At 43.5% G+C, this 13,064-nt stretch overlaps 2 protein-coding genes across 2 annotated transcripts in view; both read right to left on the reverse strand.

Moving 5' to 3' along the window:
- LOC308311368 (gap junction alpha-3 protein-like) overlaps positions 1-289 on the reverse strand; it is a 9,422-nt gene extending 9,133 nt beyond the window's left edge. Inside the window, exon 1 of the mRNA XM_080758050.1 lies at positions 263-289. The gene's annotated coding sequence lies outside the window, so the exon portion shown is untranslated. The remainder of the gene's footprint in view (positions 1-262) is intronic.
- A 2,200-nt stretch (positions 290-2,489) lies between these two features.
- Positions 2,490-12,694, reverse strand: LOC308311362 (gap junction beta-2 protein-like). Its single transcript, XM_080758045.1, has 6 exons — positions 12,492-12,694; positions 10,121-10,295; positions 8,290-8,442; positions 6,588-6,733; positions 5,075-5,281; positions 2,490-3,173 (listed from the first exon to the last, which is right to left on the reverse strand). Exons 2-6 carry the CDS (start codon positions 10,292-10,294, stop codon positions 3,080-3,082), a joined length of 774 nt encoding a protein of 257 aa, XP_080614171.1. The 5' UTR covers position 10,295; positions 12,492-12,694; the 3' UTR covers positions 2,490-3,079.
- Positions 12,695-13,064: the final 370 nt, after the last annotated feature.

Raw genomic sequence — 13,064 nt, forward strand, 5'->3', positions numbered from 1 at the left:
GATGCACTGCGTACAAGTGCGCCTCCGAAGAGGTGCCAGGCCCCTTCCTGCAGGGACGAGGCCAAAAGCTCTGGCCTTTTCTGTGAAAGCAATATCCGGTGGTGACAGAAGCCCATCCATATTTCGAGAGCGCCGGATAATCCACACAGGTGCAAAGATGATCCCTCCCCTTCCCTTCCCTCCCACTCTCTACCCCAAACAATCCTTCCCCCCCACCACCACCCCCCCACCCCCCAACCCTGGGCAGCTTCAAACTGCTTACCACACTCTCACGAAACGTGGCCGGTCGGAAACCTTTGTTGTCCCTCCCGAGAGAAGAGCCAGTCCCTCTCCTCCTCTTCTTTCTTTTCCTCCCACGGGATTCAAGGCCAACAGGCGTGAGGGAGAAAAGACAGAGAGAGAGAGACAGAGAGAGAGAGAGGGAGAGAGAGAGGGAGGGAGAGAGAGAGAGACAGCGAGAGTTTACAGAGAGAGAAACTAAAAAAGAAGCGAGCCCAGTCTAAGGGCGCGTGTGGAAGCTGCGGAGGGGGGTCCCGGCGAAGCGCAGCGGCTGCATCCCGCGTGGCCAAGCCATCGCCACTGTCACAATGTGTCACCATGCATGGGTGCACGCGGGGGGTGTGGGGGGAGGGGGGGCACGCGGAGGGGCAACCATTCCATCCCCCCAACCAACAAACCCCCCTGTACCTACCCACTGAACCCATCCACAATGGCAGACAGACACGCCCTCGTCCAACCTAAAATTCCACACTGGAAGAAAAAATGGTGACTGCAGTACTGTATAGCGAAACACATTGCACACGCACACACACACACACACAGACACACACACACACACACACACGCACACACACACACTGTGGACATATATGTAAAACACACTGGATACCGTGGACGGACATGTATCTAAAAACACACTGGATGGGGAAAAAACGTCATATCTCCATATTTCCAATAGTTTATGTCAGTGGTTTTCAACCCTTTTCACATCAAGGCCCATTATTTATTCAGCATTTGAGCCACGGACCACCATTTGATGACATTTAGACGTAGAATATTTTGCTGTCGTTGGATAGGGTTTTGTCCACAATTCCATGCTGTATTGATGTTGGTATACCATTAGGAGAGGAGGACCGTTGATCAAAATAACTATTCTTCTACATTATCTAATATTGTGTAGACTTCTTGTAAATTAAGTAATGCAGATGTTTAATTACCAATAATTCAACTCCTGTGAGAGCGTGAAATGAAACCAAATGGACCCCGTAAGGGTTCATTTGGTTTCATTTTACACTCTCAGGAGTTAAAGATCTAATAAGAGTCCATTTGGTTGCCAACTCTCCGTCATTTAGCTGATGAGGACCACCTGTAACCCCCTCAGAGACCACTGGTTGAAAACCACTGGTTTTATGTGTATACATGGATTCCCTGCGTCGTCATCATCACACAAGAGTGTCACAAGAGTGTTTCCAAACACTGAATAGCAGTGGTGGAAAAAAGTACTCAGTTGTTTTACTTAAAGGACCACTTCACCACTTTTCAACCTATCTTCATATAATAGGTGGTCACTAATAATCATGAAAAAATGGGGCAATATTTTTTCTGTGTCTCATAGGAGGGCTGTGGGCAGTTCAGAAACCGTCCTCCAGTGACATCATCGATGGGGAATACAAGCTAAAAGCTGCAATGTGAAAATGGAAGCCATCGTTCTCACGATAATGAAAATTTAAAATTAAAAAAAGAAAATCTTGTTTAAAAAAGAATCTGCCTAATGATGATATCACTGGAGGACGTTTTCTGAACCGGAAATACTCAAGTAAAGTACAAATACCTCAAAATTGTACAGTACTTAAGTAAAAGTGCTGGATATCCACTGAATGTTGTGTGTTGGACCATCTGACTATATCAGTGGTTCTCAACCAGTGGTCCTTGAGGGGGTTCCAGGTGTGTGTCGAGAGTTACATTATTGTTAAACATCTGCAAGAAGTCTACACAATTTGGAGAATGTAGAAGAATTGTTATTTTGATCAGCGTTTGCCAAATGCATGGAATTGTAGACAAAATCTTATCCAACGACAACAAAATATTCTTTAGTTTGGGGGTCTGAGAGGCTAGATTTCATCAAACGGTGGTACGTGGCTCAAATGGGTCTGAGAGGCTAAATGTCATCAAATGGTGGTACGTGGCTCAAATGGGTCTGAGAGGCTAAATGTCATCAAATGGTGGTCCGTGGCTCAAATGCAAAATAAATAATGGGCCTTGATATGAAAAGGGTTTAAAACCACTGGACTAGATGCATTTATTACAATTCTATTCTGTGTTTACGTCCTACTAAACTGAAGTGAGCCGAGTTGGGCTGAACATACGATGTAATCAGAGACCAATAGTTTGTTATCACATTGAAGGCAAAATGCAAGTGGATCAAAGTAAGTAAATAAGTAATCACTTATTTATTTGAATATTTTCCTCAAACAAAAAATTAATAAAAAAACAGACAGCTGACAGAATTAATGGAATCCCTAAACAATTCACAATTCAATTAATTGTTATCACTTACATAGCAATGAATACAAAAACACAACAAACTCAGTCACTGTCACTACATGCATGCGTGCGTGTGTTTTTCTACTATACCGTAATCAGTGCATGATTTTCTCCTGTAGTTCTGGCATTATCCAATAGATGGAGGACTGCCTCCAAATAGCACCAGGATCTGTTTCTCCAACATTCTCATCATGCTATACTTTACTTTACTGCTTCTCACTGTTATGGGTACATTTCCCTCAAGGATCCCCTTTTCTATTATCGTAATTAAATTAAAAGACTGAGGATACTACAAACAATGTACCATTATGGAATGTGTCCATAAATGACATAACTCGAAACAAAAGACAAGTATAATTAAATCCTAGTGCTATACAATTACATACTGACACAGAAGGCAATTGATTTAGTTAACGTTGTGTGTGTGTGTGTGTGTGTGTGTGTGTGTGTGTGTGTGTGTGTGTGTGTGTGTGTGTGTGTGTGTGCGTGCGTGCGTGCGTGCGTGCGTGCGTGCGTGCGTGCGTGCTTTCTGTCCTCAAGTGGATACTGTGGCTGTAGAACAGGACTGATGCCTCTTGTCTCTCGTGGCAGGGCGCTCATCTTTCCTGGCCCTCTGGACAGAAAAGCACCTGAGATGTGGAGGAGAAAGTGAGACTGGTTACAGTCTGAAACCCAGAGGATAACTGTACATACAACCATACTTAAATTAACTGCATTAACCCTGGCGTCCCAATTTTGGAGCGTGTTATTAATGTAGTTGTGTTCAACTCAGGTTCAGGAGTAAAGAACTCCCCGTTCTCAAAAACTTCCCTATCTACCACAGGCAATCCCTGTTCACAATCACCCGTATCCACTACACCTGCCTCCACTCACCACAGCCAATCCTTGCTGCAATCACCACAGTATAAATACACCTGTGAAAAGGAGGCACTGGAGCAACTCAGACAGTTTAAGCCCTTATTTTATTATCAGGGTGAAAGTAAAAAAGCGACAACGTTTCGATGTTACATCTTCGTCTGGTCATCCCTTTTCTCCTAGTAGTTGTGGATGTTGTCTCATGGCTTATGTGACTAATACATGGAAACTAGTCCATACCTGGGGGGGCAACGCACGCAAACTATGTGCACACTTTAGAGTTGGGACTGCAACTGCCGCCCACAGATCCTGTAGTCTGTGGCAAAATAAATGTGAATAAATTGCTTATATTTGACAAAAGTTGAAATTCAGCTTCAATCAGTATCAGATCGATATGTACCAATCCACTGAGGAGATAAATGCATGAGAATGGCCACTGTAAACTGTATACAAGTCCTTGTCTGCCGATTGGACGTTATGTGACTATGTTGCTGATTGATTGCTACTAAATCAAAGTCCTTTAAGTTTATAGCGGGGGTTTTCAACCATTTTCAGGCCCATTATTTGTTCGAGCTGTTGTTTAGAGCTATGTTACTGTCGACTTCCGGGGCTCGCATAAATGCAGACCAGCCTCTTCTCTGTGGTGAAAATAAAAATAATGTTTTACCTACTCACCAATACAAAGACGGGTTGTGCAATTAGAAAGGGATTTTTTTTTACTAAAATTATTTATTTTTTCGGTGAAAACAAAATCCCTTTCTGGCCAAAAAGTGCATTTATACGTGTGGTGGGGGGCTCAAAGTGTGTCCACTAAGGAAAGTATGCTTTCTAATTACACAACCCGTCTTTGTATTGGTGAGTAGGTAAAACATTATTTTTATTTTCACCACAGAGGAGAGGCTGGTCTTCATTTCATGCGAGGCAGCAAGACAATCATTCCATAGCCTTAATGCAAGAGCAGTAAGGCAATTTCTCTTAATTCTTTCTTCGAATATAGCTAAATTAGCTGATCTACAAGCTCAAAACGCGGAGCACTGCGACAGGTTTTAAGCTTGTCTTAGTTTACTAAGACAATCATATGCAATGTGGCCCTCTGGAGTGAGAGTGGAAAAATAGTGGCCCTCTCCATGGTCAAAGTTGCCCACCCCTGCTCTAACCACCATGTGCGCAATTTGAGATTTGATTATTGGTCAACCGACTGAAAAACATTGATGAGGACAGACAGAAGGACAGACAGAAAGACAGAGTTTTCTTCATGCAATATTTTTATTTTATATTGTATTAATATATAATGATACAGTAGGATAGGGTAGTATAGGATTGATAGTAGGATAATAGTAGGTTAGTGGTAATTTGACAGTTTGATAGTAGGATAGGAAAAGTGTTCCTTTAACTGTTACATACCAAATGCACAGGGGTTTATGCTGAGTGTGTATGTTAGGATTATGAGCGTATCAAAGCACATGCCTTCTACCGAGCAGACCATCTGACCATTTTAACCATTTTGTCTTTAGACACAATCTTTAGGATGTTGACTGAAGTCTGGAATTAGTGCTAAAGAAAGGAAGGAAGGAAGGTACAGACAGACAGACAGACAGATAGACGGACGGACGGACATGTCCATTCATTCATTCATTGAGCGGTTGGCCTCATTGACAGACACACACATGGCTACCTAGCGAAGGCCTTGGCCAGCAGGTAGGCCAGCTCGGCCACGTTGAGCACCATGCAGATGGAGGAGGTGGTGGCCATGAACACGGTGAAGATGGTCTTCTCGGTGGGCCGGGAGATGAAGCAGTCCACCAGGTTGGGGCAGGGCCACTGGTCACACTGCACCAGCCGCGGCATGTGGAAGCCGTCGTACACCATGTACAGTGCACACCTGCAGGGGACGTCGTGCAGAAAATGTACAAACAGCACAAAATAGCGAAAATAGCAGATCTACAAGCTCTCAACGCATCGCAATGCGTTGAAAGCTTGTAGATCTGCTATTCTCGAGGCACAACCCAGCACTTTTTTAACTATTGGAGATGTGCCGTGTGTCATAGATTTCTAAACAACTTCTTTCCGTGTAAAATGCTACGTTCAAGTTCAGAAAAAAGCCAGCAATTCTCCTGTATGCTGCCTTCGGGTATGGCATGGATAAAGGGGGCATTTGCCTTTCTTCCACTGTAGTAAACGCTGCATTCATGGTCTGGAGAGGGCAGTTGTTTTACAGACGGGTAGAAGGGCATGGGGCTGAAGCTCCCTTTGATGTCTATGTGTGCACGTGCCTGCACACCTGCGTGAAAGAAGGAAGGACACAGGGTGGGTGCCATCGCTTCTATCTCCTGACCACTCACAGGTTTCAACATACAGATATATTGACCTTATGCAGACCGCGGCCATCTTGCCAGCAAGGTTGCTAACTAATACTATAGGTGCAACTTCCCATTGACAGCCCTTTCATCCAAACAGAAAAGTAATATCTGATTGTATTAAACGACGTCAAACTCACCAACATTGCAGCTGTACGAAAATGATCCTCTTACTATCTGCAATGTGTTTGTTTCATAAAAATCCACTGTAGACATGTTATGAGCAACTTCCTGTCAAGACATTCCTTGCAGGTGGGTTTTTTTTCCCCAAGTGTCGGTGTAAGAGCCATTTGAGCCATTCTGTGCTGTCATTGAAGGACTTGTCAATCAAGGCCTTGGTTACCATGGTTACTTATTTATTTAACTCTGGCCCTAATCAGGTGCAGGTGTTGCTGACATGCAGAGGCAAACAGTTTTTAGACTGTGTTTGGAGGGCTCATTGTCTACCGGTATATTCTTTTGACTTATATGTTTATTTATATGTAAAAGTATAGGACTTTGGCAGCTAATAAATATACTTCAACTGAATGGACATGTTTGGACATCACTTTCTGGAGCACACATCATAACATCAATCCTGGCTGTTGGCAACCAGACAGTAACGCCTAATAATGGTGTTTAGGCGCTACAGTCGGTGTTTGTAAGCGCTCGCTGGATATCACTCAACGGCCCGTGCGTGTCACCTGTTTTGAATTTGCACATAATGCAGGAGGCAGCAGGATGTTGTTTTTCTGAAAACGAATACGTGCTTCCAAACTCCAATGCGGCTATGATGGCCGCGGTCTGCATATAGTCAATTGACAGTAAAGAGCTGAGGCCAACACTGCTTACATGAACACTCCTTCCAACAGCAATCTGACCACCAGGCTAAAGGCGTATGTCCACCAGAGGGCGCCAGCCAGCGGGAGTCTCCTCTTCTTCAAGCTCTCAAGCTCTGTATGCTCTGACTTGCTGAGTAACATACTCCGTCCAGAGCCCTGCCAATATGATACGATGACATATAATAATGAAGTATAAAGTCACTTAAGGGTTAAAGATGCATCTGTGTCACCTTATAGCTTTAAACCATTAGTTTAAACATAAGTTGAAAGATAGCAGATCTACAAGCTCATAGCGTGGCACTTTCACAGCGACCGTTTTTAACTCAAATATTTGCTTCTGGGTCAGTCCCTGGAACGACATATATTCAGATGGGGCCAAATATATATCATTCTGGGGCTCCTTGACATGAAATGATGTATAGAAGCATGATATAGAAACACAGGTTTTTCAGAAAACTGTTTTGTATAGAATCTGGTCTCAGGTCAAAATGGGTTAAAGGAAATAATACGTAGCTTGCGGAGTTAGTTCAGTCAGATATACGCGAGCGGCTTCATGCTGTGCTCAAGGGCGCATATATATACTCAAGGGGTTAATATGCTGCATTACTATGTGGGTGTATTCAGTGTGTTCGACCCACATGTCATTAGCTGATGTGGCAGTCAGCTGACCAATTGGGCGGGGTATTTAAGCTCACCTAGGCCCTTTCTGAAACCAGTCCCTTGACTTGAAGTGCTCTCGGGAGGTTCCCTCGTCAGGAAGTGCCCCTTCAGCTGAATCAAGTTCCCTTGATTAGTGTGCTGGGTATAAAAATACACACGCCCTCCTTGTGCAGAAACAGGAAACAGACACCATTCGTTGGCATCGTTGCCATGGTTACCACTTACCATCATGCAATTGCGTTACCTGTTGTTTGTAGTTATATTGCATTGCATCGTGTATGTTTGTGTGACATGTGGATTACATTAATATGGAAAAAGGAAATACAGCATGACTGTCAAAAATGACATGTCATATACATCCATGGTGTTTATAAATCATGTTGTTAAAAGTTGTTTTGTTTGTGTGATTTCATTTTTCACAGTGGGGTAAATAAAGAGCCCTTGTGAACATCAGTTGGAGGCGTTGTCTATTCTGCATCAGATGAAGATTGTTTAGGAGCAGTTTATTTATCATTTATTTGTGGTGGTACTTACATTTGTAGGTCGCAGTTTCCATGCGGACAGAGAGCAGGGCTGCACAAGGCAATCTAGTCTAGATCGGCACAGACTCGCTCTTGAGGGCTTTATAAGCCACTTCCACTCAAGGCTGCTTGGTTTCGGACGACACTTAATATGGCACAGCCTCGCGTGAACGCGCATATCGAGGGCAAGTGTGTAGGCCGAGTGGAGAGGAGCTGGTTTCAGAAAATGCTAGACTGCATGCTTCTTCCCACCTTCCTTCTGCATAAGGTTACTGGTTGTTGTTATGTGATGTTTGCTGAGCTCCCACAACCACTCCCACCACCACCACCACCCCAGCACCACCGGTGGGCTCTGTTATTTATTGTTTATCTATCTCCCTGCTCTTAATGTTTAATGATGGTGTTTACTTGTACTGAGCAGGGAGAAAAATGTAGCAGAGCAACGCCAAGATACAATATTATATATAATAAATATTGGTTAAATCTATTCATGAGTTATCTGACATTTGTTAGTGGCAGCAGCGGTCGTACCTGCAGGATTCTCTTCTTATCGCGGTGGTTCCGGTAAGACACGTACATAGCAACGAGGAGGGTGGGTGTGGAGACCACGATGAGCTGGAGGCACCACAGACGGATGTGGGAGACGGGGAAGAAATGATCGTAGCAGACGTTCTCACAACCAGGCTGAATAAGGGAGATATTTTTTTTAACAGATTTTAGGGTAAGCAGAGACATGTATGCAATTTTACAGTGATGGTACTACTACCCCTTGTTGTTATACTTTCTCCCACACCTCCCTTCGCTTCCACCGCTCTGCAAAGCCCGAAGAGATTATTATTACATTTTGGATTGGGGGGGTTATTTATTTATTTGTACAGTAAGCTGACAGGAAATGGGGGAGAGAGGGCGTCGGGATCGGGAGTCGAGTCCGCGACACACTGTCAGGCTGCAGGTTAGCAGCCTAGGTTGTACCGTCGTACAACAAAGCTTAACCAAACCCTATGATCGATGCCCCCTCCAGATTTCTATCCTTGGCTTCCTCCTTTTTGTGCGCTATACCCCTATCAGCAGATCTACACTACACACATAGATTCACACGGGCAGACGCAAAGATACAGTCTACCATTCATTGTCAATGGAAGCCAGCGACATGACGAAGCAAAGATACAGTCTACCATTCATTGTCAATGGAAGCCAGCGACATGACGATGCAATTCATTGTCAATGGAAGCCAGCGACATGACGACGCAAAGATACAGTCTACCATTCATTGTCAATGGAAGCCAGCGACATGACGATGCAAATATACAGTCTACCATTCACTGTCAATGGAAGCCAGTGACATGATACATGATGATGCGAAGATACTGTCTACCATTCACTGTCAATGGAAGCCAGCGACATGACGATGCAATTCATTGTCAATGGAAGCCAGCGACATGACGACGCAAAGATACAGTCTACCATTCATTGTCAATGGAAGCCAGCGACATGACGCAAATATATAGTCTACCATTCATTGTCAATGGAAGCCAGCGACATGACGACGCAAAGATACAGACGATGCAAAGACGCGCAATGACGCATGTAGCTGCTCCAAATGATACTCCCATTCGTCTTTGCGTCTGCCTGTGTGAACGCAACATTACAATGTGTCTATTCTGGCCGAGTGTTTGCATTTTATGACATGCCCGGAAAACGGATCACATGGTTAATTCTATTCTCATTTTTATCCTATGATTTTGCAACCCATTTTTTCACCCAGTGTCAATTATCTAATATAATCCTGGGATCTACACTCCTTCCGTCAACCTGGGGAGAGCAACGGACTGACCTCATGCTTCCTTCAATGCATGAGCGTCCAAGCCGCTTCTTTTCACCTGACGGGGTGGAGTTTCTCCCACGCGCTACGTCCAACCAGTTCCTTTCCCCTCCATCAGCTGGAGCTGTCCAGGGGGAGCTAGTTTAGAGACCAGGATTACTGCATGTTTTTGTGAGGATACCTATCCTTGGGGGCACGTGGAGAACATGTGAGGGTACCTACCCTAGGGGAGACGGGGAGAACATGCAAAGAAAGGCCCTTTCGCCAACCCCACCTAGGGTATGGTCACTGATGACGCGGAGGAGAGAACACGCGCCCAATCGAACCCAGGACCTTCTATCTGTGAGGCGACAGCACTATACCGCCTAAACAGCTTTTTACGACGAACCCACCCCGCCCCTCCCATGTACTACCCGTAGTACATGTGGTTTCCTAGCCAGATGACTACAAATCATTGACTACAACATGACGAAAGTTACCATCCGCTCCCGTCGACTGGATCATGAACCCCGAAATGGAACGCTTCCCACCCAGGGCTACCTGTAGTGTGTTGCAGGTGAAGTCGGACTGCTCGTCGCCCCAGACGCTCTCCGCGGCCACCACCAGCACCAGGACGCGGAAGATGGACAGCACCGACAGCCAGATCTTCCCCAGGCTCGTAGAGTGGCGGTTCACTCCCACCAGCTGGGCATACAGCGTAGGCCAAGAAGACATGCTGTAATGGTGAACACTTCTGCTGAAATCATAGGTTCCCCGGTTTTGAAGGAGTCAAGGGATTCACATTAGTCGCATTAGGTCCATAAAGGGTACATTTGGTTCCAACTATCATTTAGCTGGGGACCCCCTGGAACTTGACCACCAAGTGTCACTGTTGTTGTCAGTACAGTACAGTACAGTACAGTACAGTACAGTACAGTACAGTACAGTACAGTACAGTACAGTACAGTACAGTACAGTACAGACTGGTGTACTCTGTTTATTACTTTTTTGGTATTGGATCTTTAAAACTACAATAATGTATCAGTTCAATATGTTTGCAACTGTTTTCTGTTTAACAAAAATGACAAATAATAAGGAGATGGCTCTTTATAGATATTTAGACTTACAAAGAACAATTTTGGAAAAGGTTCCATGTTTTTGTTCTTGCTTACTGTAAAAAAATTAAAGTGTTCTGTATAGAGAGCAATGTCTTCAGTGAAGTTTCGCGAGGAGAATTCCGTTTAAGCTCAACCGGAGAGAACTGAATTAATTTGAAAGGTTCTTTTGTGGCTCCATTATATCAGGGAGTCTTTGAAGAACCGTTTTCAAAGACTATAGTTCACGGCAAAGTCAAAATAAACGAGAGCTCAGGAATGAGAACACCATAATGAAGACAGGGAATGAGAGAGAGAGAGAGAGAGAGAGAGAGAGAGAGAGAGAGAGAGAGAGTTTACAGAGAAACTAAAAAAGAAGAGAAGAGAGAGATGCGTTCAAAAGGAATGAAATGAAGAGTAGGAGGGAAGAGAGCTGTGGAGGAGAGAGAGACACACACACACACACACACACACACACACACACACACACACACAGAGAGTGAAGAGAGCAGTGCCAACATTCATGTGAACTGATGCCCACTCCTGTGTTGTACTGAACTGAACTGGGCCCACTCATCTAACCACTGTACATACAGTACAGCTACAAACCTGCCTACTACACTACTGTACAACCCACACATATACCCTATGGCTTCTCATTCACATTCAAGATACATGACACGACACCTTCAATGTTCATTTAGAACTCAAGCAGCAACACTATACATTAAATCAATTTAAATGGAACCGAATTCTGAATTAAATGAACAGCTTCTACTGTTTACTGAACGAAGACATGCACTGATATTAGTATTGTAATGTACAGTATCTGTATGTCTGTGTTTTTGTCTCTGCACACATCCGGGGACGTGTGCAAATAGACGTCAAAGGGGGCTTCACCCTCTGCCCTTTAGCCGTCTGTAAAACAACTGCCCTCTCCAGACCACAAATGCAGCATTTACTACATGGTGAAAGAAATGCACATGCCTTCCTCCCCTTTCCATGCCATGCTGGAAGGCAGCATTCAGGAGAATTGCTTTATTTCCCGAAGTCTCCTGAAATTGAACGCATAGCAGAATTTTGCGTTGAACTAATTTGTTTCGAATTTGTTCCATGTCATGCGCCTGCATCTCTAGTAGCTAAAGAGTGCAGGGCTGAGCCTCGAAAATAGCTGATCTACAAGCTTGTAGATCTGCTATTTTCGATATTTTTGTCCAAAAGTGCCCTCTTACAGGATTTCAGCCCCTGCCCCTCTAGCACTCTCTGCACGTGCCTGCACAGAACAGTCATAATAGCTACTATAGCTACTATTCCCAATTTGCATTTCAAGCTATAATTATCACTTTGGCGTCTCAATAACAGTATTATGTCCTTATGCTTTTATGAGTGACAACTTTGATATTGCATATTCATTCTACAGCATTTCTTTACAGGCCTACCTGAATGTGCATGTATGGGTATTAGGTCACCTATACAACTGTAAAAAAAACTATAATAGGTGCATCACCAAATATGTATTAATTAATTATTCATATTATTATTAATAATAATTAATAAGGGTAATAATACTAATAGTAATAATAATAATAATAATATAATAATAATGAAACAAGTACAAAGTACTTTTCATTCAATAATAAGATAATTAAATTGAAACCATCCTACTACCATCCTGCTTCAGGCTAGAATAGATCCCTGCATGCTCAAAATGTATTAAATTAAACTGCTGTTGCAAAGGCATGGGTGTATTTGTCATCATTTATATTCTGTAAAAGTACAGTAAACTAACACAAGCTACTGAAGCTAGCCAATATATATAGGCCTATACACTCACTCACCTTTGGCTGGGAAATTCAGGATGTATCCATGTCAATATTCCAAAGTTTTACACCTAACAGGTAGATGGTAGGTCACATTAGTATCGATATTAATGACATATAGAACTTTTGATCCAAAACTTAGAAGTGGTTCTTTCTTGGTTTGTGTGCACACAGCATACAGCAGCACAGATACAATCAGGTGAGGAGGGTTACGAGGGTACGTGCGCGCAAGGGTTTTTCTGCCGTAGACAAGTGGTCGATTGAAGAGTCCCCCCCCACACACACAAACGCTGGAGGCAAGGCTGCACTGTGATTGGTTAGCTAGTTGTCATGGCAACTCTACAATAAATCCGGCCAAGCAGAATATGACTGAACAATTTGGAATTGGTCAATTGGATTTGGACATATAATATAAAGATATAATTTGATGTTATAAATAACAACACAAATGTACAGTAGCCTTCATTATTGAGTCATGATGGCTTTAGTCAAACAAACTCATATTGTTTTCTAAAAACGAACAACAAGCCAATCACAATGTGATCAACACCCCAGGCTATGGGATCTAAATTATACTGAGAAATAAATAAT

The sequence above is a fragment of the Protomyctophum bolini genome, assembly GCF_963924005.1.
Source record: "Protomyctophum bolini genome assembly, chromosome: 24".
In the NCBI taxonomy this organism is placed as follows: domain Eukaryota; kingdom Metazoa; phylum Chordata; class Actinopteri; order Myctophiformes; family Myctophidae; genus Protomyctophum; species Protomyctophum bolini.

Coding starts and splice junctions, on each gene's coding strand:
- LOC308311362 (XM_080758045.1), bottom strand. CDS start 10,294: ATGTCTTCTTGGCCTACGCTGTATGCCCAGCTGGTGGGAGTGAACCGC. Junction 8,443..10,120: donor TCACCTGCAACACACTACAG/GTAGCCCTGGGT, acceptor TCCCTTATTCAG/CCTGGTTGTGAGAACGTCTG. Junction 6,734..8,289: donor ATAAGAAGAGAATCCTGCAG/GTACGACCGCTG, acceptor TCATATTGGCAG/GGCTCTGGACGGAGTATGTT.